The sequence below is a fragment of the Phaethon lepturus genome, unplaced genomic scaffold (assembly GCF_000687285.1).
Source record: "Phaethon lepturus isolate BGI_N335 unplaced genomic scaffold, ASM68728v1 scaffold7559, whole genome shotgun sequence".
Classification (NCBI taxonomy): domain Eukaryota; kingdom Metazoa; phylum Chordata; class Aves; order Phaethontiformes; family Phaethontidae; genus Phaethon; species Phaethon lepturus.
Window position 1 is genome coordinate 28491 of NW_010562819.1, and position 27371 is coordinate 55861.

Genomic DNA, 27371 nt, shown 5'->3' on the forward strand with positions numbered 1-27371 from the left:
CAAGGACAAAAATACTATTATTCTGCTTAAACCTCCTGAGAAAGCCACAGTAAGATGTTACTTCTTCCTAAATGTTTTCACAGCTCCAGGAGATGTCAACTGATTTAACTCTAGTTAAAGCTCGGGTGACAGGTCTAACAGTCATCTAAGCTCCCTATTTAGTCAAAGGAGAGAGAGAGCAGCATTCCCAAACATCATTCCTTCTGAACCAGGTACATAAGATAGGAGGTGCCTGTCTCCATGGAGTAAGTAGGACCCTGGAACTTTTAGAGGCAAAATTAATTCAATCACAAAATTAAACTCAAAACAAAATTACTTATTGCTTAACCTAGTCTATCTTTCTTTCAAATCACTGAAGTGTTCTTTGTACGGTTCATGAAGATGGCACAGATCGAGAATAAAATATAATTGTGTCTAACGGAACATTTATTATACCACTGATAGGATAACATTTTATTCTGTGAGCCAGACAGGTACTCAATCTGAAACACTGAGAAACACGAGAGAGCAGAAATGCTCTAGGATCATCCCTATTACCCTGGTCCCAAAATAGGAAACAAAAGAAAAGAAAAAAAGAGAAAGAGGAGCTTATGTGGTCTTCCATGCAAATTCAGTGAGCAGAGAAGTACTTCAGGCTCTGTAAAACCAGGTAACTGGGGTATAGTAATTATGGTTTGTTGACTTTAGTGGGATTTTGGTGATTTATAAAAGCCAAAGATCCACCCTCTGGTCATCTAAAATCAGTTTTCTTTGCCAAAAGACATATGCAGGATCAATAAAATCATAATCAAACCTATTATACATATTAATACAACATTCAGTCCCTCACTGAGCTTTTTACTTTTCTTTTTTACTTGTCCCACTAAAAGAAGTCCTTTGCACAATCTTATGCCTACTACCAGATACCTATTTATACACTTAGACTTAAACAACCATGTAAATAGCAGAGTAGCTGAAATTACATACAGGCTTTATTTTAAACTATCAATGACACTTACATAAGCATATATTTGCATAAATATTACTGTGACTATAAATTTACATTTGCAAATTATTTATAAATCAACTTTACAAATAATGTATCTACGAAAAAAAATGTAGCATTAGTAATAAAGTAGATCAGGAATGTCTTCAGTAGTTGACACAAAAATGTAATAAAACCACCTGCAATATACAAAACCTCTATCCTGCTTCAAAAGCCTTGGCAATTTTACAGTCAATTCAGAGTCCACAATTTAAAGCTGACTTTCCAACAAACCTGAAATTCTTTCATATACGTTGTGCAATAAAATTGTAAGAAGCCAATTTTCAACAAAGAGTAAGATTTACTTAGCAAGAATTGCAACAATCAATTATTGCAGAACACGCCAAGATTAAGCAAAATCAATTCCTTAACACCCAGCTCAAGGAGTAGATAGCCGTATCCATGCATCCTTCAAGCTGCCTTTTGATTCTCACAGATAGAATTAAATGTTACCTTGGAGGCCTCGACCTGGTGTAAAGTATTTTGTCTGCTCAAAGGCCCTCATCACAGCTGGTCCTTTCAGAAGATTGACAATTGAATCAACCTGTTGGGAACAAGGTTCTGTGAGAAAGATGTTTTTTACAACAACAATAAGGAATTCTTTCTTTAAGAAACATGGACTACAGAAAGGCAGCTTTGGATTCTTTCTTACCTAATGGCTCTCATTAAAGTAACAAGCTAGAGAATGTTAGACTAAATCTAAGGACCTGTTTAATTCGCAGTTTTGAACTATTTACAGAAAACTGAAGGAGAATGAGTAAATACATACCATCCCAGTAAACAGTGGAAAGCAAAAGTAAAAAGAAAAAGAAGTATTTGCTAAAGACATCTTAGCTCAAACATGGACATTAGTATCAAAGCCAAGATAAATAATCTCATACTTGACCAAAAAGATGCTCCAAACAGCTATGGAGCTTGTCCTGTTTATCATGGGAGATTCGAACACTTATGGGAAGCTCATCACCTGAAAAATATTTTAAAATTAAAAATTGTTTAGAAGTTTCAGCATATTTTCCAAAACCTTTGTAGCTTGGATAATCTGCTTTGCACACAGACTGATGCTTAGGCTTTCAGGATTATAGTAACTGTTCTCCCGAAATATTTTGCATTTCATAGTCACTCAATAATACAGAAATAGCTCTTAGAGAAAGGACCAAATTCAAAACCCAGCTGGACATGGTCCTGGACAACCTGCTCTAGATGACCCTGACTGAGCAAGGGATTGGACTGGATGATCTCAAGAGGTCCCTTCAAACCTCAACCATTCTGTGACCAGAAAACACGATTCTTCTATGCTTGAGAACATCCTAAACACTAGACTAAATGGCTAAGTAGCGTGAACCTAATATAGCAGACCACAAAGTCACTGAAATGCATTTACCATAAAATTTTTATAGGGACTCTACAGACAATTTACAGTCTTAATATTCCTACTTATTAAATGGTTCCGAGATTTTACTAATTCAACAAAAATACAGCATCCAAACGCTGTATTTGATATGAAACTCTTAGTAGCACATACCACATCATTTCCTAAGAGAGTACAAAGGAGAAGGACTCTCCTAGCTAGGTCACTGCCCTCAGTCACTCGCTCACTCAGACAGCAGGTAATGCAACCTGAACTCTTTCAAAAGCTGTGAAAAATGGGAGCTTGAAACTCAATTCTTCTCCCTTGCTGTTGCAGTGACAGATAAGAAGTAGCCACTTGATAATTTATAATCCAAATTTATTCATGGTCAATCTAGACTCATTTTTCTTATGTCAGTGAAACACTTAAATAGCACATCTCTCTCCTTCACTTTTTTAGCTCCTTGAGATGTCCTTTCAGCCAGTAGTTATAACCCTTCACAGGATTTTAATTGCAACAGATGGAGCACGGTGCCAATGAGCCCTGATCTGAAGTTAACCAGGTTAGCTTTGGAACTAGGAGAAAATTAAGTTGCCAGGAGAGTGGGAGTTTCACTGAGGAGCAATATTTATCAACTTGAATGCCGTATCTGCGCTTGGCTAGCAGAGACATGTTCTTTTTACGCACTTCAGTTGGTACCTCAGCTTGATGCTGCACAAGTGCATATCAGCTCATTTATATCTTAAATTGAAGATACAGACCCTGGGTCTGCTCTTTCATTAATGGTTCTTTATGTCCTTCATCCTTTTCCTCTGTATTTTCTCAGCTTTCTAAGTACCATGTATGCATAATTTCTGGAAAGTAGCTACCTAGAACTGCATTATTTACAAGGCATCTCAGATACCTTGCATAATGTCATTAATACTCCCTGTCGCAACTGAAAATACCTCTCCTAGTACAATCAGCAATAAAATTTGCCTTCTCTGGCCAAGTCTCACTGGTGGCTCATATTCAACTAACACGCCCAGTTCTTTCTTTTCATGATTTCCAAATGATAAACTCCCATCTTAGAGCAAGTATTTTTTATTATTAGTCGCTGCGTATATGACCTTGTACCCCATGCAGTTAAATCCCATCTCATTCCCATTAGCAGCTGCATTTATTTAAATTCAATTTGTCATGGCATAAACAAGAATGTGCTTCTATGTGGTCTCACATTCTTTCCTACAAACATACACAGCCGTATCCTGCCGTCTGGGTGCTCAAGCAGGCGGGGAGAGCATTCCACGTTCACCTAAAATGCTCCTTACTCTGTGCAACATAACGCACTGTTAAGGTCAAGGCATGAAAGTGGTTAAAAGCAGTGACTCTAACTAATTCGGTCTATTCACAGAGATGTTGGAATGTTTGCTCTCTTTCAAAGAAGGACACAGAAATGCAGCACTAGGCTAGGCAGAAGCAAAATGATATACCACTATTACCAAGGAGGATGGACTTTTTAAAACAAATACAACAAAACTGCCAGGCAAATGGAAAGAATAAAACTGAATAAAAGGAACAGATGACAGATTCATAGCTGACTTTTCTGAACATACCTGAATCCATTTCATCACTATGAAAATAAGAACTGCACTGACTGCTACAAATGCTGGTGAATGAGGCAATGGAGTTCCTATTGCTGTTGCAATCGCTTGAAAAAAAAAAACACAAAACAAAAAAAAAGGAAATAAAGTCATGTCCTTCAACACAGGCTCTGTATCAAAGTAATGGAAATTCTTTCCCTTATCCACTTTTAAATTTAATGATGAGATGGTCTGTACAACCCTTTATCAACAATAAAGACCCCTATACTTAGGCCAGCACGTCACTTGCAATCCTGGTCGGACACAGAGGACCAGGTTCCCAAAACAATGATTCAATTGTCTCCCTTCACCTTGCATGTGAACAAGTACTTGCAGAATGATAATATACACTTTCAATGCAAAACAATCAACTTTTCTTACACAAGTGACAGTTTTTGAAACTGTGGCCTCAAATGTTTTAGTAAATCTACATTTAAATTCTGTACTCCTAGTCCATAGCTAATACAAATGACAAAATACTCTGGTTTATGATTTGCAATCTAGAGTCCATAACAGGTTTAGAAGAGATTTGATCCATTTGAGTAGCACCAAAACTCAAATTAAAAACTATTTTTCCCTGCTAGCCAAAATATAGTTTATGATCCCATCTCTTCCAGCTGTTCATTTTGGTAGATGTACAGACATTTACATCTGTGACTTCAGTGAAAACTTCTATACATACGAAATGTCACCCACATTGGTCTAGTAAGGAGATTTGGGGATTAAAATATGTATTTTCCTTCTCCTCATTTCTCTGCTATAGATATTACACTCACTCACATCACCTTCCCCCCTCAAAAATTAATTGTTCTGTACAGAAAATAGACGGAGAACATTCCTACTTCTGCAGCACAAACAGACTAAAACATAGCCTTTGGTACTAAAAATCTTATGAAGATAAATTTGAATTCAAAGTCTTCAACAGAGTTACTTAGCCATTTCATGATGACTGTTTAGTTTCAACTCAGGAAATGCTTAAGTAATTATGTGGCACAGGGAGCCTTAAAAACCCAAACGAATATAAGATAATCTAGAAGCGTACCTAAAGGATTTTATGAATTGAGTGTACGCACTCATCAAGATATATGTATGCATATTTTATATATAATGCTGCATTTATCCATGTACTCCCATGTGCTCCCTACTCATTTTCTTTACTATTGTAAAAACAGAAGTGATCTTTTACTAGTTTTGGCATACTGACTTCCATTTCCTGGCTAAAGTATATGTTTTGGACCTGTAGTCAACCAGGTAAGTGAATGGGGAAAAGTTTCAAATGAAGCAGTATGATATAATTACAGTCATATCCATTAAGTAGGTGAAAAGACATCAGTAACAACATGTTCCTAACAGAGGGTGAACAGTCCCAAGGAGTATTAAGAATTTCTGGCTGGATATTAAGAAATGTTTTCTAACTAACTCTATTCACTTATTAAAGTCTCCAAAGGGAAGATGAAGGCTATTTAAAACTGGATTGTGCAAAGCATGAGAAAATAAAACTCAGGAAAATGAGAAACAGATTAGATGTATTAGCTATATCATTCTGCATTTTTATGGTGTTGTATTGTAAGGTTTAGAATGAGACCCTAGAACGCAAAATGAGGGCATTCTAGCAGCTGAAATGAGCCTACTTGTTCTAATAACACAGTGGCATAATGGGATCTGGAGATTTTAAGTATTACCTAATGTAATTATTTAAGCAAAGAAACAAAAAATTCCAATCTCACTCCAACAATTGTTCTAAACTCACAGATTTTATTATTATTCTGTATATGGAACGCTAGATTGTATCATTCCTCAACAGCCAGAATGGACTATAGATGACTGTAATCAGAATAAAGAAAGTATTTTAAACCAAGAGACACTCATTTCCTAAGTCACATCTTCTATCTCCATAGACAAATCTTGTGCCAGCTGGGGAATTTCCCAACTGGAACAAGTGCAGAACACTGGAGCAGCTCCTGCACAGTCATTTTGACACATCACGGACACGCAGAAACCCCTAAACGCACTTCAGCTCGAAGGGCACTTTGCTTGTGTGTTCACCACGGTTAGACCAAGATGGACTTAATCTGTGCAAATTATCTCTACATTTATTTCTGTTCAAATTTATATGTACTTTTCTGTTTCTACTCTGACAAAGAGTTCCTAACTACCATGCTGCAGTAATCAAATATTAGCTTATGAAAGAGATCTCAGCAACACAGGGTTCTGTAGAAAAACAATGACCCTACTGAGATTCTACTTTCTGAGCATAATAATGAACCATCATAATGAACAAATAATGAACCTTTATTTTACTTGCAGCTAAAATTTTAATTTAGATTTTATATTGTGTAGTTAACCAATTCTCTCTAAGCATCAGAAGAAAATCTTTGTAAGACCTATGCTTGCTGTAATTACTCCTTCCTTTTCAAAGTTCTTTGTATTTTAATTAACAGTAAACACGATACATTATGAATTCTGGAAGTGAGATGATGCTACAATATTTTCAGTGGAAGAAGGTGAGGAATATATGTTGAGAAACAGATTTTTTTTCTTTGGATCAGCAAGAGTGGTGGCTCTGGCATCTTGCTTTCCATAGCAGGTATTTGGTTTGTTATTGGGGAACACAGTAACAGAAATTATTTGTGGTTTTTATAAGACAAGTAATATAAAGTAAAGTTTTACAGCTCTGGTTATGATATCCTATAACGGTTAGGGATACAGAGATCTAATAACTAATCTGTACTCAAAAAGACTTTATTTTACACATCTTGTAACACATCTTGATGCTAGTTAATCCTCAGTTAAAAATATCAGAATGATTATACCCTGATATTCTTCATAGCCACTTGACAGTCTACAAACCCACAGGTTTGATTCAGTTGACAAATAAAAATATTATTAGTAAAGTTACCTGTAAGAATCCCTGTTGCTGATAGTATCATGACCAGAATCTTCTTGTTCATCACCTGTCACACTGAAACAGACTTTCTTCCCATTCCTTTCCCCCTTTTCATTGTCACTGTCTGCTGGTATTAAAGGCTCAGGCGTTTTACGTTCTGATTTGGGGGAGTATGTTATTGAAGAAAGAAGGCTGTGAGACCAAAAAAAAGAAGATAAATTGATGTTTTTCAAAAGTGAGTTAACAACAGGATAACATTTCTCATCAACACCCTCCAACTATTATTCTATAATATGCGAAGAGAACATTTTAATTCAGTCCGTATCTATTTGAAACAAAGGAGGAAAGTGACACAGACACATTCTGTTAAAAAGTGTAACAGTGAAACCCATTAGCATTACTAAATACGCAATCTTGCATAAGGCAGTGATTCTGGCTGGGGGAGAAATACAGCACATTCTTAAACACTTGGGGTCAAATTTTATATTAACATAACTATTTTTAAACACAACCAAGAAAACAAACCAAAGAAACTCTATCTCTGTGAAAAGTATTTATTTTCTCAATTACTACTGTACCAGACATGCCAGCCTGCATCACAAGCTATTTTACTAAGACATTTTAAGAATCTTTGTTAACATATCTATGTATTTCCTGACATTCAAAGTGTCTAAGCCACCATCACTAGTAAAACTGATGATTAATCTACAAGCTCCTGTGACGAGCACAAAAGTGACACCCAGTCAAGAAGAGAGAACAGCGCAGATTGTTAGTTTTAGAACATACACTAATATTGGAAGCGAAGGATTCATATTCTGGGGTGATTAACTCATACTGAGATGTTCTAATTTACTTTTAAGATCAGAACAGCTATAATGGGCAACTGCCCTTTACTTCCTATTACTCAAACACTCGACGTTTTCAAACTAATATTTTGATTTGAAAGGCAGCGTTTCTCTTGCAAAAACTACCTTCTAACTACCCGAAATCAGAAGACACTGAATTAAGCTTTTTTTCCTTTAATGTATTTAGACACAGTATCAGGCTTTTATTGTAGGAGCTGTCAGAATGGTGAACTGGCAAACTTTCTACCAAATACATGGCAGGATTCAAACATATGTTAGATTTTTTTTTTCCCCCACATAATTCTCATTTCTGAAGGGAAACTATGGGAGATGCATATCTTTTGTGAAAAAAAAAATGCTGCCCTAATTGTTATTAAAGGGTAGCATTCAGAATTCCTTCCTTTACTTTTATTTCTCATAACAATGCTAGTATGTGTGGCATTACACAAGGGGCGAATTCTGATTTTAAGTGGTTTAGAGCTCCACCTTAATTTTGTGGGGCTCTGCCAGTTGAAGTAATTCATTCTTAATCCTAACAAAGTTAAGTTTGTTCAGCTACAGTTACATCAGTACTGAGCTATCGATTTCTCTACTCTTTTGACAAAGATATTCAGAAAACAAGCAGATCCTAAGCTGTTCTTACAGGTTGAAATTTCTGGACTCAGAGCAGCTACCTTTTGCATACAAAACACAGACAAAGTGTTCAACACCATGTTCAACTATAATGTTTGTGAGTATACACAAATAATTTCCTGACTCTCAGGAATGGACAGTTTTGAGAAAGAAATTAGGAAGCCATATACCTTGGAAATGCAATAGGGTAGATTATCCCTATAATGCTGTCTGTTGACTGTACAGCGATTAATACATACCTCAAATGGTATATCAAGCCTGGTCTCATTGAAATCATGACCTGATAGTTGTTAACATAGGGTTTGAAATTCACTTTAGGGAAACAAGGATGATAAGGAAAGTTTTTTAGCAAATCCTTTCATCATTTCTGCCTAACTTTCTCTGGCTAAGAGCTAACAAGAGATAAATGGACAGATATTTATCCTACATATAGGAAAAGGTACTGATCTGAACTGTAACTGAAATATAGAAAAACTATACAAAAGGTAATAATTTTACTTTTTAAACCCACCCATCCACTAAGACATCTTTTGGGCTGCATGATGCCTTATCACCTCATATGAGCATGAAATCACAACTCAGTTCTTCCCTATCACTTAAGTCACCAGTTAGCTGCATTCCATGAGGACGGGAGGAAAGATGGGGCCCATATTTTACAGCAATGTTCAGTTTAGAACTACCTGCTGGAGCATACATGTTCTTGAACATGTCCTAAAATAAATGTGTTATGAAAATGCAAACCTTAGAAAAATCAGTTCTTAGTACTTGTAAAATGTATTTTCTGAATACGAAAGGGTTCAAAAAAAGGGATCAGACAAATTCATGGCAGATCATTCTAACAGAGCTCTTAAAACAAAAGGTCCATTCCAAGGAGACCTTGTAGCACTGCCTGCTGAAAGATGAGATGAGATGAGATAGGGACAAGGATTAATCTGTACTTTTGCTTTTCCTTGTGTTCCTGCTATCATCCACTTCTAGGAAAACAAAAATGGGTTTTCGGCAGGTCCATTCTGGTAACTTCTTGTGGATTTTGTTGTTGCAAGAAAACAATCAAGAGTAAGAAACAAACATAATGAACTGCAATTTCAGCTCCTGAAAATATCTTCCCCTGAGTAATTATTTGTCAAGACACAGACAGACTATTATATCCTCTTCTTTTATGTGACTGTTTAGTCACTGCTGCCAAGATCTCAGTAAAAGACTGATGAAGGTAGCTGGAACTTCTCCTAAGGGAGTTTGTCACTTTCTCTCAGCAGGCAGGCTCTATTTCTAAGGAAAATTTTTTTACTGAACTACCATGAACAAAAGCTGGATAACAGAGTTCTGGAGCTGGTAGTTCCTGAGATCACTGAAGTGCTCTTAGAAACCCAATTCAAGAAGTCTAAAACCCAAATCTGGATGAAAAAAACCACCAATAATCATGCTTACATATACTTTTTTAAAGTGGTTTTAATTTCTTAAATACAGCACATGCATGCACATTATGTTTTCTTTGGAGATGAGTCTACCCCAAACAAAATTATCTTAGACATCTACCTCTCACAGGAGAAATATGTGAATGAGTAGTAACTAACAGCTAGGAAGTCCCTGTAACAATGAAGAAAATTCCATGAAACAGAGAAATTTAAATCTCAACCAAAAAAAATCCTCGCATGTAGAATTAATCCTATATGCAAGCCAAATCAACACAATCCTAAAAGTATGTCAGAAACAAACAAAACCTGCTATTGTCAGTCAAAGCATTAAAAATGGATAGCCACAGGCAGTAACAAAAAACCTATGCAACCTGTGAGCTGCTTTGCCTGTTCCTCACTCCACAGAGGCTCAGAAAATGTTCAAGCTTCTTGTATACTCCCAACAGACATCCTTCCAAAAAACAGCTGGGATCGTGGAAGCACATTGAGTGCACGTGAACCAAGAACACAGCAGAGTCACTGTGTGGAAAACAACTTGAAGAAGGACTAATATCTGTATATTTTACCTAGCATCTATGGTGGGTATCTGGAAATGGTACTAAAGAAGTACTTGGATACTATTTGAACAAGGAACCAGTGGAACTTTGAGAGGCTGTGGAAAGGGGATATATGGCTTTTTTGTGTATATATCTCTTTCTCTCCCCATCAGTACTGTATTTCTTATGCAACCTAATCTCATCAACGATCCATGACAAAAGTTATTATGAAGATAACACTAGGAGTACACATCCTTCTCTTAGACATTCCCTTCCCATAATCCATAAGCTCTCACAGCCCTGCTCTTCAGGTGAAACACTTGGTTTTCAGTTCACTTTCATTCATTAACAGATAGGAGAGGTTGGGTAGATAACACTGCCCCAAGATTTTGGGAGTTGAGAGGGAGACCACTGCTGACCTCAACACAGAGCAGAGACATTTGGTAACATGAAAGAGCAAAGTTTTTGAACACTACTGTTATAAAGGGTACCAAAGAGTCATTTAGTAACCCAATTTTTCTGTCATTCAGGATCATATAAATTTAGAATTGTGATATCATGTTCATATTTTCTGTCCTGAGAAAATTATAATAATGAGTACTGCTTATAATAATAAGCAATTCAGTAAATAAAACTATTAATTTTATTGTTGCTATGTCATAACAGAAAACAGTTCTACAGTCTTTATAAAGTTCAAGGATTGGTATGTTCAAGCATTTCCTCCTAGCTGCTGAAGTATGAATATTTCTAATTAAAGCACAGCTGTTTGATTATCCTATCTTATTACCCTACCTTTTGTTTCTTAGTAGTCCTGACTTTTCTCTCAAGAGTTAATTAGTAGCTGTAACTAATACAATACACCAGGTACTGCTGAACTGCTCACACCCAGATAGTCCTGGCTTCCCCCTTCCCTGTTCAGCACTTTTAAGTAGGTCCCTTAGCTACCCTGTTTCCTGTATAAAACCGCTTTCCTCCACAGTATTACACACTGGCAGTCCACTCAAAGTCCATGAGGAATAAAGCATGAAAAGTCTCAGTCTTACAAAGAGCAAAAGGTAAAATTTGCTAAGTAAATCTGTGCACCTTATACAAGATCTGCTACAAGGTCAGTGTACAGGAAATTTATCAAAGAAAAAAAGTGAACGCTTGTGTTTACTGTCACAACTGTGTGACTCTCAAAATAAATATATGTGTGTGTATATATATACTACACACAATATAGGTGTGTCTGTGTGTATTTATATATACATGTGTATGAAAGAAAAGCTCAGAAGTTCCTGCACTCTTGCATCATGGGCTCAAGGGAGTGGAAAGGAAAGGTGTGGCAGACTGGTTACTGGAACTTCCTGAATATTGACTGAACTCCACATATAATTTCCTGAATTCCTTGAAGAAGAGTGACAACACAGGCTCTACAGACAGTCATTTTTAACTACACCCAAGCACCAAAATTATCTTAAATTTAATTAACTGACTTCATCTTCAGCATCGTAAGTAGCAGAACTATGTAAAGGCACAGAACACACCGTTTTCTTTAAAATATTTGAGGCCACTCTTACTTTCATTCCTATTGCAGTAGGCAATACACAGTAATAAGTAATTGTAATGTAACTATTACATTACACTACTATTAATACAGTACAAAAAAATTCCCCCTCTGAAATAACTATGAAAGGACAAATCATTGTACAGTCTTCAAAATAACATGAGAAGCAATGATACACCACCTTTCCAAACTGGAGATCATGAAAGACTGGCTTTTAAACTAAAAAAATTACATCATTTGTATTTTCAAAATGAATGATTTCTGACATTTGCATTACATATGGGATCTTTCAAAACTGGAAAACCTATCATCCTTCTTCCTCCTCATCCCAAAACAGCGAATAGCCTAGCAGTGAACCCACTTACCTGACAAATGGAAAAGCAAGTTTTAAATCCTTGTCCTGAATTAGGACACACTGTGATGAGACTCTGGGTCTCTCACATTCAAGCCAAGTGTCCTAATCACCAAAGAGCACCTCTCCCTAGATCCATAGTTCTTCATTAAGGCCAATTTGTTTTTGAAAAATATCTAACAAATTAATAATCTACCTATGGCTAAAAAATGCTTTACCTACAAATTAATCTTTGGGACTATTCAGCAACACCTGAAGAGTTCAATAAAAGTTATTTTTATACCTCTGCCCTTTGTTTCCATTCCTAGTGAAATTTTAGATGACGTGTGCCTCATATTTCTCTCATCTCAAAATAACTAGCGTTTCCACATTCTAGAAAAAAGCTACAAATTAAAGCGGGGAAAAAAATCAGGGATGCTGGGAAAAATAACAAAATATAATATTATCTAAACTTAGATTCTTTACTTTATTTCAATTCTGAAGTCAACATTGATCCTATGCTACACAAAAAGGATACCCAGATTTATTGGTACCTTCAATAGAAAAATTAAAGGCAAGTCCAGATGGTAACATTTACTTACTCATCTATTTGACAGACACATGTTTCCACCTCTTTCAGTGCAGCTTGTAATTTGAACAGCAATTTCTGATAGACATCTTGTGTTTCTAAATCTTCTTCTTTTAAGAGGTACCTCAGACCATGGCCCTCTTGCTGGCCAAGAGACTGTCCCGAAGGGGCAGCCATAGTAGTAATGGTATGTTGGACATAAATCATCGGATTCAGTTTACCTGGAAACAATTCAAAGAGGTTACATCATTATTTTTGTTCAACATACATTTTAAAGTTAGTAAAATACCTAACAGACATAGAAATATTTTCCTGCTTAAAACTTCATGTAATTATTTAATTTTGCATTTTATTTTGCTTATCAAAGTCAAGCAATTTAAGAAAAAAGTTATTGTGAAATTATGACTAGCCTTTACGATGCTTTAAAATAAATCCAAGTATCAAAAATAGGTGGATTTCATAACGGCTTATTCTTATTTTAATATTTGGGACATCAACCTAAACGAGGTTACCTTTTAAAAGTCTGTATCAGAAGCACTGGAACTAGTTCTTTCAAGCTCAGCTGACTTACCTTGATCACTGTTTTTATTTTCCTTTTCATGAGAAGAATGTTTTCTGCTGTCTAACTGCACACCAAAGGCACTACCCAGGGAAGTTGAGGTTTTAGGGTAAGATACTTCCATCACGTTGATGTGGCAATTGGTTGGACAGAAATCACTGCTGTGAAGTGGTGAAATCTTTGACTTAGCTTGTTTGAAGGTAGGCCAAGCTCTGTTTTTTAATACTCTTGAAAACTAAAAGTGAGAAAGAAAACAGAACTTTGATTAACAGCTTTTGATGTGTCAGCACTTGGCTGACAAAACTTGTGTACCTGACTAGAAAACAAAAGTTTAAAATATTTCAGGCATCTTTGACTTCAGATGCCTTGACTTCATAATTTCCATCTTTCTCTACAAGGAAAAGAAAACATATTTTTCATTTTATATTTTTGAGGAATAGGTTTTTGAAGTAAATTATATTTACAAATGTAAACAGCCTTGTAACAAGGAGATAGAATTTATTTTCCTTGCAACGTAATAAAATCTTAAGTGTCTTCCTGGGGAGAAAGTCTGGAAATGCTCTATGACCCAGTGCTGTACTGCACATGGCATTTATAAACACCTGCTGACATAGACATTTTCAAGTCAAAGTCTTTAAAAAAAACCTGAAATTTTTGCCTGAAGCTATAATAAAGACAAAATTGGAAGCTATGAATTATGAATTTCATATTCAGGAAGGATGAAGTCCTCCCTAATGGTTTCCTGGGCTGCATTAGGAGAGGTGTTGCCAGAGGTGGAGGGAGGTGATCCTGTCCCTCTACTCAGCACTGGTGAGGCCATACCTGGAGTGATGGTTCTAATTCTGGGCTCCCCAGAAATAGAGACATGGGCATACTGGAGAGAGTCCAGCAAAGAGCCACGAAGATGATTAAGAGACTGGAGCATCTCTCCTGTGAGAAAAGGCTGAGAGAACTGGGACTGTTCAGCCTTGAGAAGAGAAGGCTCAGGGGGATCTCATGAGTGTATTCAAATACCAGAAGGGAGGGTGCGAAGAGGACACAGCCAGGCTCTTTTCAGTGGTGCCCAGTGACAGGCCAAGAGGCAATGGGCACAAACCAGAACACAGAAGGTTCTCTCTGAACATCAGGAAATACTTTTTGACTGTGAGGGTGACTGAGCACTTGCACAGCTTGCCCAGAGAGGTTGTCAGCTCTCCCTCCTTGGACATACTCAAAAGCCATCTGGTCACAGTCCTGGGCAACTATCTCTAGGTGGCTCTGCTTGAGCAGGGGGGTGGACCAGACCTCCAGGGGTCACTTCCAACCTCAACCATTCTGTGATTTTGAGTGAGTCTGTGAAGCTGATAAACATTAGAACATAAAAATTGCAAACACCATATTTTACAGACTTTACTAGTCCACCCCCTCTTCTTTCCCCCATATATCAGCTCAGCAATGATGAACATTTTTTGCCCCCTCTGTTTTATGGTCTAATTCTAATACAGTGCTTAGCTACATCTCCTTCACTATAACACCTGAAATTTTGTGCAGGCTCTTGAACAGGCTTAGAGTTATTTGGGTTTTTTTAAGATGAGACGATGTCAACCAAAATGACATGGCTAAGACCGAACTGTAATAAATTTGGACGCTTAGAGAATACACCTACTTCAGAATCATAAAAATCACGAGATCAAGCTCTCCCATTGGAAAAGAGACTTGTCAGTCAGAAGTAGGTTTTTGTCAAAATGTGTCCTTTTCAGTGCAGTTTGTTGTTAGGGGAGAATATTTTCTGGAAAAGACATAATCAGTTCCAAGTCCCTGGTATTGTAATTACAGTATCTCTCCAGACCCACCTCAGCTATGGAGCATAGCTCATGCATAAGGATACTTTCAAAATTAACTTGCAAAGTTCCTTCCCTAATAAATGTCACTACAAATTCAATCAGTCAATTTTTGACTAACACTTCAGTTGAACAAAAGTATGTCCCTTCTGAGTAATAACAGGTTTTTGTGCTGGGATTTAAACTTATGTTTATTTTGGTGTCATATTACTTCAGTCTGATGAACATCTGATGGATTAATTACATTTAAATATTTATATCAGAACAAGATCTGGAAGGTTACAAGAAATCCAATTATGGAATTGTTCGAAGGCTGAAGAATGTACAAACAGTTAAGAAGGGCACTAAGGACATGCAACGATTAAAATGTTCCTTCAAGCAGTACATATTTCACATCTCAATCTCCCACACATCCTGCTCCAGAGAGACCAAATGCCTGGCTATGATTTAATCAGGTCATAAGTCAGGCCCAAAATTCTTTTCATATATATGTTGAGAAACATCTGGGACTCATGGCACAGGACTCAAAGTCTATTATGAGCAAAATGTTCTGATAATAATAATAGTAGGAACTGCTGAAATCTACAGGGTTTCTAATTATAGAATTCAAACTTTCACAGTGAAACCAGGAGCCAAGCCAGGCTCAGGCACTCCGAAAGTCTCCTGTAACTATGGTTACCTTTACCTTGCCAAGAAAACGACATATCTATTCCTGAAATTCATTGCGTTATTAATTGTCATTAAAAGCTACAACTGTGAAACGACTGATTTTTGAGCAGATGAGCTTGAAAGTGCAGTTTGTATCAGCAATATCTGCTTCTTGACAGTATAAGCACTATGAAAACTTCCCTGAGGCTGTTTATTTCACATCCAGCATAACACAATCAAGTATCATTTATTGTCTTGGCCTCCTGTAAAGAGGCTGCACATCATGCTCAAATTTTTTGGCTACAGGAAAAGTACAAACCACCTACATGTTACTCGAACTCTAAACACACTGTTATTAAAGTTAAAACTAATGAATTTTTTTTTTAAAAAAGATACTTTGTTTTTTAATCAATTTGAATGCATGGAGGTTTTATAATTCAGGCAAAGAATGAAGAGATTGGATGTTTGGTTATGCAGTATCAGAATCCTTTTGATGCCTTTTCCTGTGACTCAACTCCTCAGTTTATTCCATTTCTTGTCAGAGAGCACCCTGAAAAGTCTTTGGAAAGCCACTTTTTGGCCTTCATCCTACTGAAGCTACAGGTTTTCCGTACAGTTTTCTGTCTTTTTCCTTTGAAAAACAAGAAAACATTATCTGTTCTTTTCCATGCAACTTATAGAACTGTGTGAAGCTTCTACACTGAACCTCTCCTCTCCTCTCCTCTTCTCTTCTCTCCTCTCCTCTCCTCTCTTCCCTTTTCCTTTTCCTTTTTTTCCTTTTCCTTTTCTTATTAACTCTCAGAACAGACCAGTTTGTAAATGCCACAACTCAGATCCCCAACCGAGATAAGACGGGGCAGAGCCAGTTCCCTGTAACCATTTTGGGCCTACTTCAAACTAGTTCCAAACTCCCAAGAATTAGGTTGTATGGGAGAGGAACCAGAAGCCAGGATGAGAAAAATGAGTTTGCATTAACAAATGGTTGATTCATTTATGTCCTGCTTAGCTAAACAACTATAGAGAAATACACTGACAGCAACTAGAGGTCATATTCCAGGCTATTTATTCATTCACATCTCATTAATTTAGCTCTCAAGTGTATGAAACTCAGCACCTTCTCCTTTTTTCCATGCTATAATGTTTTATTAACCCAAGTTAATATAACAATTTACAGAGCTATTACTATTAATAGTCATGCTAGAAAAAGTCATACCAATTTGAAGGGCACAAAAGATGAATAAAAGGGTAACAATTTGGTATTCAAAATTAAGATGCATTAGACGGAAAAAAACAATTCTGCTGTTATTGCTTCATTTTTGGTTAACAGCTGCAAATTCACTAGAGTATTGGTTTAAGGCATTTACAAGAATGCTGGGCCTTTTGTGGGAAATATGCAGTTGATTGTATCTACAACTGAACACAGCAAACAAGAAAGGATATGATCTACCTACAGTGTCTAAAAAAGGGTATTAAAGAGCATGGTTTGAAAACATTTTATGCAATTACTCAGTTTAGGCATTTGCACCTCAAAATACCTAAACTTTCAGCCATATTTTTGCCATTGCAAACAGACATTTTGAAGACTTATTCAAACTGTACCACATTCCCCTGTTTTTCCCTTAAGAGACAAATATCACCAAGTTTAGGACATGCCAGTCATACCTTTTTATAACTAGAGATTCTTCGGTAGATATGCTCAATTTTCTCACTGCAAATGACACTGAATTTACTTTGAAGCTCAGTGGGGATCACTTCGTTTAAGGAATTGAGGCTGTTGCAATTCTGCACAAAATGTTCATCACTTTTTGCCAGTGCTTCAAGAATCTAAGATAATAAAAACAAGAGCAGTACGTTATGAAATAATATGACTAAGATAACCCCTTACTTAACCCCTTACTAATCGTCCCTTATAATTAAAGCTGAAAAGCCTGATAATCAGTCGCCTTTTAATGTTACAGGCAATGTTGCATAACAACAATTAATGAAACTTGGGAAGCAAAGAGGTTTCTTTAAAACTATCCCCTGCATAAGTTATACCCATAATGAGTACTTTTACTTGGCTTCTCATGACATTGTCTGATAATGGATTTATTACTAATTTCCTACTAATGTAATCACTATGGCTCCTCTGAAATACATTATCTGCTGTATTTACTTGAACAGCACACACTATGCAAAGCTGATGAATTAATTCATTACTGCAGCAAACCTTTGGTCTGGCAGTGTGAGTGATACTAACACACTGAAAAAGCATACAAGAAAACTGAGTGCTATCCTCTTGTATATTCTGCATATATAAAGAGGAAATAGGGTACAGAGTAAGCTATACTGCCCAGCAAAGACTGAAGTCTTGCTATGATGGAAATAGCACCAGCAAATGATGGTGATAGAAAACTGAAAAAAAGGCATGTTGAAAAGATGAAGGTAGTATTTAAGCCCTTTCTTGGCGCTAGAGTTACATGTCAGGCATTAAAATTCACTGTGTTATGGAACTTGGAAGATGCCTATGGCTGGTTGGCTCCAACTCTGAAGATGTGTTTGAAAAACACACCCAAAATAGCTTTCTAAGAAAGGCACACAAAATCCAGATTAAGGCACCTAAATACGAAAAGGCTCACATTTTAAAGGTACCCAAAGTAGTCTGGACAAACAGCACATACAGTGTTAATCCATCATGGGACTTATGTCTGTAATACACTTCTGCTACAGTTCATTATTATACTCTCCACCATCACAGATGGAATATACTATTTGTAAGTTTGACCAAGGAGTTTAGAATAAAAAAAAGTCAATGTTCAGAAATTTTGGAGTGCAAAATCTGAAGTTTTTAAGAAGTCACAGATGATAAATGACGAGATCCGGATGTAATTTTTTTCTCGGGTCCCCATCAGGTTGGGCAACGTATAGGCAATCCAGGAGACTCCTGGAGTGTATGGAAGAGAATGTCTTAAAGCAGGTAACAGATAGCCCTACCAGAGGGGATGCGATACTGGACCTGTTGGTCACCAACACAAGTCAGCTAATGGCTGACGTCAAGACTGGAGGCAGCCTGGGCTGCAGTGATCATGCACTGATGGAGTTCACAGACCTGAGGGATATGGGGCAGGCGAAGAGTAAACTCAGGACACTGAATTTTAGGAAAGCAAAATTCCAGATCTTCAGAGAGTCAGCCAATAGGACCCCCTGGGAAACTGCCCTCAGGGACAAGGGAGCAGAACAGAACTGTCTGATCTTTAAAGGATGCTTTCCATAAAGCACAAGAGCTCTTGATCCCCACGAGTAAGAAATCAGGAAAGGAAGGCAAGAAGAGACCAGCATGGCCAAGTCAAGACTTGCTGGTCAAACTAAAGGGCAAGAATGAAATGCACAGGCAGTGGAAGCAGGGACAGGTATCCTGGGAAGAGTACAGGGATGCTGCTCCGGTTGTATAGGGATGAGGTTAGAAGGCCAAGGAGCAGCTGGAGCTGAACTTGGCAAGGGATGCAAAGAAAAGGGATGCACCTGGGTCGGAGCAACTCCTGGTATCAATACAGGCTGGAGGATGAAGGGATCGAGAGCAGCCCTGCCAGGAAGGACTTGGGGGGACTGGTGGATGAAAAGCTGAACATGAGCTGACAACGTGCGCTCACAGCCCAGAAGCCCAACCATCTCCTGGGCTGCATCCAAAGCAGCGTGGCCAGCAGGTCGAGGGAGGGGATTTTGCCCCCCTCCTCCATTCTGGTGAGACCCCACCTGGAGTTCTGCATCCAGCTCTGGAGCCCTCAGCACAGGAAAGACATGGACCTGTTGGAGAGGGTCCAGAGGAGGGACACAGAAATGATCAGAGGGATGGAACACCTCTCCTCTGAGGACAGACTGAGAGAGTTGGGCTTGTTCAGCCTGGAGAAAAGAAGGCTCTGGGGAGACCTTATTGAGCCTTCCAGTACCTAAAGGGGGCTTATAAGAAAGATGGGGACAGACTTTTTAGCAGGGCCTGTTGCGATAGGACAAGGAGTAATGGTTTTAAACTGAAAGAGGGCAGATTTCGACTAGATAGAAGGAAGAAATTTTTGACAACAAGGGTGGTGAAACACTGGCACAGGTTGCCCCAAGAGGTGGTAGATGCCCCATCCCTGGAAATATTCCAGGTCAGGTTGGACATGGCTCTGAGCAACCTGATCTAGTTGAAGATGTCCCTGCTCATTGCAGGGGGGTTGGACTACGTGACCTTTAAAGGTCCCTTCCAACCCAAACTATCCTATGAATCTGTGAACTAAGGAAAGCCTTTAACTCTTCTGCTACAGTGTTTAAAACACCCCAGTCTCTTTGGTCATACTTTTAGGCTTCCTTTATCTCAGGTTTAATTAATAATACAAACTTAAATAATTCAAGTGTGTTTTTTGCAGCTGTACGTAAAAATTAGTGGATTCCAAACCAATAACTTTTGCAGCATAGCTTTGGATACTTTCTCATCATAATTAACAGAAAGAAAAGCTGTCCAGGATTACTTCACTCCCCTACTACATATGATGCAGAATGGAGATGTTTAAAAATGCAAAGCAACAATGAATACACAGCAAAGAGAGAAAGAAGCGTATGGAGAGAAGCATAAGACCCCACTGAATGCACAGAGAAGTACATGTTTAGAGTATTTAAAACCATTTACAGAAAGTTATGTTTCATGAAGTGCCACTACAATTTTTATTATTGCCTCTGAGTTAAGTGAATCTGATTTTGATACCGGTGGACCTTTTGTAGTCATTTAGACCACTATCACTTGTTATAAACTTTATATTATTCTAACATAGTCACATTACAACTCCTTATTATTTTTTAATAATTTCTAAATATTAAATTAGCCAGCCTAACACTAAGGGTGGTGACACATCATTATTTAAGGTCCAGATTCAGTGTGCTGGAAGTATTTTTTTTAACTAGTCTGTATACAACAATGGAAAATATTTCTTAAGCAGTTAGGAAATAATGCCTTAAGCATTTTATATGAAATTATAATTACAGCAAGAATTAACATCTTTCAGGCCAATGACTTGAAGCATTGACTAACCAGCTCTAGCAAATCCTGTGACGCTGGTGCAAGAAGTTACTCCCCTATCTGTCAACATGACCTGTTCCAAAGTGAAGTCAGGGAAAAACATGCCCATGCCTCAGTCATTTCAGTAAAAGGTCAGTACTTTACTTTACACCTCTGATGGAAAGATCAACAGAAGAAGAAATTTGCAGATCTCAAAACACTCCCCAAAAGTTCGGGTTTTCTTACTTTTATTAAGTGTACTTTGTTAGAATGCATATGTGTGTGAAAAGATAAAAACAATCTTTGTAGAAGAGCCGTGTTACTACAGTATTTGTCAGTTTGACCCAGACAATACCAAATATATATTAAAAATTTCACAACCCATTCATAGCAATCACAGATTTTACCATTTGGAAATATTCACAAAATAAAAGCTCCCACGTAAACTATAAAGTTGCACTTGGTGTTTTTCTTCCTCTGTGGTTTTGCCAATGTGTGTGCCTGTATATGCACAGCTTTATTTTACTTTCAGACACAGAAGAGACGGATGTTGTGCTACTCCTTTTACTGAAACAAATTTTAAAAGTTGCACATGCAATTCTGATGAGATTAAATAACTTGTGGAAACCACAGCTTACCTTCACCAAGTTTTGACATTTCAGTGAGTCATTCACCTTTTTTCAAGTTTTATTTGATAATTAAGAAAAAAGGGAGAGGGACAGGAGGAATGGAAGACTTTAGAGTTCTTCAACAGTTTTTCAGTTTAGAGGCTTAATTTATGACAATATCATAATTTAGTTTGCTTCCTGAGTACACAATCATCCAAAATGTCAGAGGGATAAAGATGACCAATTATACAATATTACATGAAATACACATAATCCTAAGAATAAGCAAAAGACAGATGCTGCTCCACTGGAATTAAGCATGGTAAGAATTAATAGAAACAAAAATTGCTTCATACCTTTGCAGTCAAGCTGAAAAATCCCTTTGGTTCAATCATTTTTTCTAACACGTGGCACTTCATTCCAGCTGTGCTGTCATACTCATAAACTACTCCATACTCCAGATGAACATTGTCAACAGTCAGACTCACATGATCTTTCTTCCCATCAATTATTGCCATAGTGTTAAATTTGTCAATTACCTCTAGAATAAAGAAAATAACACAAATCAGTTGAGGAGGGTTAGCCATTAAACAAACTAAAAAGGACACAGGCAAATATTCTAGAAAACAGGTATACTCTGATTATTTTATTTAAAAATGTTCATCAAAAAAAACAGCTACCAGCTGACTGATTTAAAAATCAGAACACCAGTAGCTTTACTAGATTGCTAAAGAGGTATGAACAGACAAGTCACAGTAGTCTCTTTTTACAAACAGTTATTGAAGGGGACTAACTGAATTTTAGTTACAATACAGAGACAAATAAAAAGTAAGAAAAAAAGGCAAAACTGAGAACTTCTGAATAAAGTAGAAAAAAATGACCATGAAAATTATCAACATTGAGAAATGAAACCACAATATCATCCTTTACCCAGAGAACATAAATACAATTCACATGTTAACTGTCTCTTTCATGACCATGACATGTATGAATGCAGCTTATCTAAATGTTAATTGCCTGAAAATAATCTGAAGGATAGCTGACTCGTTCTTTCTCATGTAGTAGTGACTAATACATCTAATTGAGCCTTAACTGATTATTAGTGGTGAAAATAAATTAGGTAATTCCTAGGATTATGTATCCTATGAATGAAAATTTAACAGATTTTCCCTGAAGTGTTCACAGCAGGTTTTTCTCAAAATGGGAAATATATTAACTTTCAGAGAACAGCATGTTAAATTTACATCTTTAGAATACATAAAAAAATCAAATCCTTATGTAAAACGCATCTTATGGTCTGCTTGTAATTTTCTCTCCGAAAACAAAACCACTGCCTATATTCTCCTTGCTGCTACACCAATGCTGTAAGCAACAACAAAATCAAAACAACCATTACATACCTTCCACTTTGCAGTCAAAGGCATCTCCTCCATCATCTCCAGAGGGCTTGGTGTTTGTTTTCTGAAGATCTTCCTGTGCACTTTCAATGCTGTTGTAAACCCACTGTATAGAATCTTGCTAAAAAAAAAACAAAAAAGACAGCTAGGAAAAGCTTTGCAACTGAAATTGATAGCAACTTATTTCACTGCTCTCAATAACGAAATGGTTGCTTTAATTCCCTGATTATTCTCAGCTTTATTGACTTCTGAGCTCCAAGTTAAATATAATATTTCAAAAGTTAAAGAGAATTTTGGCTTTGTCTAAAACCATCTGAATCATTTTGTCAACTTATTTTTTATTTCAGAGTATACTGTCATGAGACAGTATGAAATCTGTGACAGCATGACATCCATCAGTTTCATGTCTCTGCCAAAAATAATTTAAGACATTTCAAATAAAACTGAAGATTTAAAACCACGTGAGACAAGAAATAGCGAAAAAATAAAGAGAAACGATTTTTGCCTTGCCTTCGGTGAGGATTGGTGTCCCTCAGGGGTCCGTATTGGGACCAGTACTCTTTAATATCTTCATCAACGACACAGTGTGATCAAGTGCACCCTCAGCAGGTTTGCAGATGACATCAAGCTGAGTGGTGTGGTTGACACGCCTGAGGGACAGGATGCCATCCAGAGGGACCTGGACATGCTCGAGGAATGGGCCTGTGTGAACCTCATGAGTTGCCCCTCACACCCAGAGTCCTGCACCTGGGTCGGGGCAACGCCAAGTATCTATATGGGCTGGGGGATGAAGGGATTGAAGGCAGCCCTGCCGAGAAGTACTTGGAGGGACTACAGGCTGCCCAGGGAGGTGGTGGAGTCGCCATCTCTGGAAGTGTTCAAGAAACATGTGGATGTGGCGCTTCAGGACATGGTCTAGGGGACATGGTGGCGCTGGATTAATGGTTGGACTTGATGATCTTGAAGGTCCTTTCCAACCTAGTGTTTCTGTGATCTGTGATTTTCTGTGACCCCACCTGGAGTCCTGCGTCCAGCTCTGGAGCCCTAAGCACAGGAAAGACATGGACCTGTTGGAGAAAGTCCAGAGGAGGGCCACAAACATGATAAGAGGGTTGGAACACCTCTCCTGTGAGGACAGGCTGAGAGAGTTGGGCTTGTTCAGCCTGGAGAAGAGAAGGCTCCAGGAGACCTTCTTGCAGCCTTCCAGTACTGAAAGGAGGCTTATAAGAAAGATGGGGACAGACTTTTTAGCAGGGCCTGCTGTGATAGGACAAGGGGCAATGGTTTTAAACTAAAAGAGGGTCTATTTAGACTAGATAGAAGGAAGAAATTTTTCAGAATGAGGGTGGTGAAACACCGTTACAGGTTGTCCCGAGAGGTGGTAGATGCCCCATCCCTGGAAACATTCAAAAGTCAGGTTGGACTGGGTTCTGAGCAACCTGATCTAGCTGAAGACATCCCTGCTCTCTGCACGAGGGTAGGATTGGATGACCCTTAAAGGTCCCTTCCAACCCAAAGATTCTATGATTCTATGAAATCTGATGTGTGCCCTCAAATCTGCTGGCAAATATTATGGCATACCAACCAAAGATATAGAGTATGTCCACTATCGCTCATGCATCACTGGCAAGAAGAATATACACAACAGCCTTCATTACTTATATTTGACTTCACTACAGTTATTTTACAAGATGTTCCTTATTTTTCGTTCAGATTAGCAAAACCCCAAAAAGGACAGAACCACAGGCCACAAAAGTCCAGCAACTTATGTGACTCAAGTGACACATGAGCACAGAAATGGTGGCTTGGTCATACAACCTATGAAGAAGCCACGTGGACACCTTACATCTTGTTCTCCCCCCTCACTCAGCTACATGCCCTTCCCTTGTGGAAGGGCCTATCTAGTATGGCGTTTCCAGATTACTCTTCTCTTCCCCTTACACTTCAAAAGAAGCTTATCAGTCAGTTAATCATTCCCTCTCCAACAGCTACAGCAGAATAAATGACATGATTATGACAAATCAGAATTCATATACTTTAAAAACAAGTTTGTGGAAGAATTCAAAGTTAAGCAAGAATAGCAAAAGTTTAAGCTGAATGTTACAATTTTCATGCAAAAAGCCAAGTACATCTGATTATGCTCTGCTGATATACAATATTTAGCTGTTATCCTTACCCCATTAATCATAACTAAATTTTTGTACGATTAAAGTACTATTACTCTCTAGGTTTCCTAGATTCATCTATGTCTTACTTTTCACTCAATGGCACTAAAATATTTTAAAAAGGAAGCTTAACTTTCAGAGCTCTGTTGATTATTGGAAGACACCTGTGCACAAGCTGATTGACAGAAACACTTCTGAAACCCACTCTTCTTTGCAGGTACACCTGAAAGCTTGCTGCTTATTTATGTAGTCTTAAGGGTTTGCTTGGCAGCACTAAGACTGCCATGCCAATCTCTAATAGGAGATTTACATTATGTCAAAGGGTTCCTTCGTTATTTGAACTTAATATGACCTAATGGAAGGACTAGCTACTTAAACTTGAAGCCCCTCTTTCAAAGGTTAACACAAGATACAATGCAATATGATGTGGAGAAATGTTCTCCAAAAGCATTAGAGGCACAAACTAAGCACAAATCTGCCCCATCATGATTAGTATCACTGCAAAGAAATGGTATGTAATTTCAAGAAGTACAATCTACTTTCAATTTTCTTTATCCAGACAAGACAGAATATAAATGTTGTCCAACAGAAGTTACACAGTTTTTCACACTGCAAGAATCTGAAATGAAACTCCACACTCCAGGCGAGCAGGAAGATTCCTCACCCTGACAAGTCGAATATACAGGAGACAGGAAAAGATCCCCTTGCATTTTTGCGATTGCCAACCACAGGAGAGACTGCAATATTCCTGTTAATTAAATGATAGGCTAATGCACTGTACTTACATAATAGGAGAAATACATAGTCATATTCCAAATAATTAAAAATGCAAATTTCTGAACAGGAAATGAAATTTTAGCTGTCTTGACACCAGTGGGAATACTGCCATTTATTTCAGTCTAGACAGCTCTCCCATGGCATTTGATAGCCCTACATCCTAAATGAAGATTTTCTTGTCAGTCTGGGGGATTTTAGTTTGCTGTGATTTGCTGAATTATGATCAGCTACTTTTTTAGATTGAAATACTCTGTATAGGAAAAACAGTTATGTAGTCCAACATATTACAGAAGTGGATTAAAAAAAACAGAGTAATTTTGCATGTGAAGGCATTCATGCCAGCCAGCATTAATCAATCCTCTCTCGATGTCACTAATCTCTTTAGGAACTCCACGCTTACACACAGAAAGAACACACATGCTATAAAGAATTTCATTTATCTGTTATTCTAGCCAGTTTTGCTACTAGGGCACGAAGCACGCTCTCTTTGCTGGAGTGCATCTTCATTTAAAGAATAGGTGAGCTTGATGCCAATATGCCACGTAACAACTTCAATTCGGTATTTGAGTTTAAACACAAACATCCAGACATTTTCATGAAGACTATTTGCATCACACAGTTCTAACTAACTCTTACTTATAATTCTTATCTCGTATCTATGCAGTAGGTGTGGGAGAAGGATTTCACTCTTTATTTTAATTGAATTTTTCTTCTCAATTAACATGCACTGGAAGAGTTTGTGAAGTTAATTAATGATATTGGTTCACAGTTTATGAGAAATTTGCAGGGACTTGGAAAAATTACATTACAGAATCCAGCTGGTTTTGGTTTTATTCCTTAAATTTGCGTCTTGGAAGCCTTAGATTTTCTCCTAAACTAACGTGAAAAGATAACAAAAATTGCATATATTAAAAAAAAGGGGAAATTTTGAGCTTTGAAAGTATGTCTATTCCCAAGATTGCACTGCAATGGAAACAGAGGGACTTTTACAGATCGAATATGTGCACTCTGCTCTCCATGTGCTGAAGTGTTACGAAATTCTGGAAGAAGATCAGCCTTTTACATTGCATTCTCCTGCTGCTGAGCAGGCAGTGAGCTGTATAAATCCCTTTCCATCATGATGAGAATATACCTCGTAATGCTTTCTGCATAGAACTGCACTTGAAATAATCCTTTAAAAATACCTTATAAAAAAAAATCAGCTATAAGCTTAGATTTATTTCAATGCAGAAATTAGACCCTGAATATCAGCAATAGACTAAGCAACCTTCAGCTTTTACAATTCAGATGGCTTCCCCTCACTTTTATTCACCACTCCTTTCTTCCCATCCCACTCAAACACAACAGATATGTGGACAGAGATACACACCATGCTGTTTACTTTCAAAAATAAATTTCAAAGAAAGTCTGCAAGAGCACCAAGTGAGACATACCTGCATTGGCCGCCTGTACTTCCTGCACGCCGTGACGTGAGCAATAACACTTGCATGAGTCTCTTTGCTGACATTAATTCCATTCACTTTGATTATGCATTGGCCAGGGTGGAGACCCGCCGCAGCTGCCACTGTTCCTATTAAAAAAAAAACCCACATAACTGACAGACTTCTTTC

General features: G+C 37.6%; 1 protein-coding gene across 1 annotated transcript in view; it reads right to left on the bottom strand.

Annotated features, from left to right (window-relative positions):
* PREX2 (phosphatidylinositol-3,4,5-trisphosphate-dependent Rac exchange factor 2) overlaps positions 1–27371 on the bottom strand; it is a gene marked incomplete at its 3' end in the record, with an annotated part of 98949 nt that overhangs the window by 18728 nt on the left and 52850 nt on the right. Inside the window, 11 exon segments of the mRNA XM_010294405.1 lie at positions 1259–1266; positions 1478–1568; positions 1906–1988; positions 3968–4062; positions 6894–7073; positions 12790–12997; positions 13348–13570; positions 17466–17627; positions 21779–21963; positions 22823–22940; positions 27195–27331. Of these exon segments, the coding sequence (XP_010292707.1) occupies positions 1259–1266; positions 1478–1568; positions 1906–1988; positions 3968–4062; positions 6894–7073; positions 12790–12997; positions 13348–13570; positions 17466–17627; positions 21779–21963; positions 22823–22940; positions 27195–27331 (1490 nt within the window).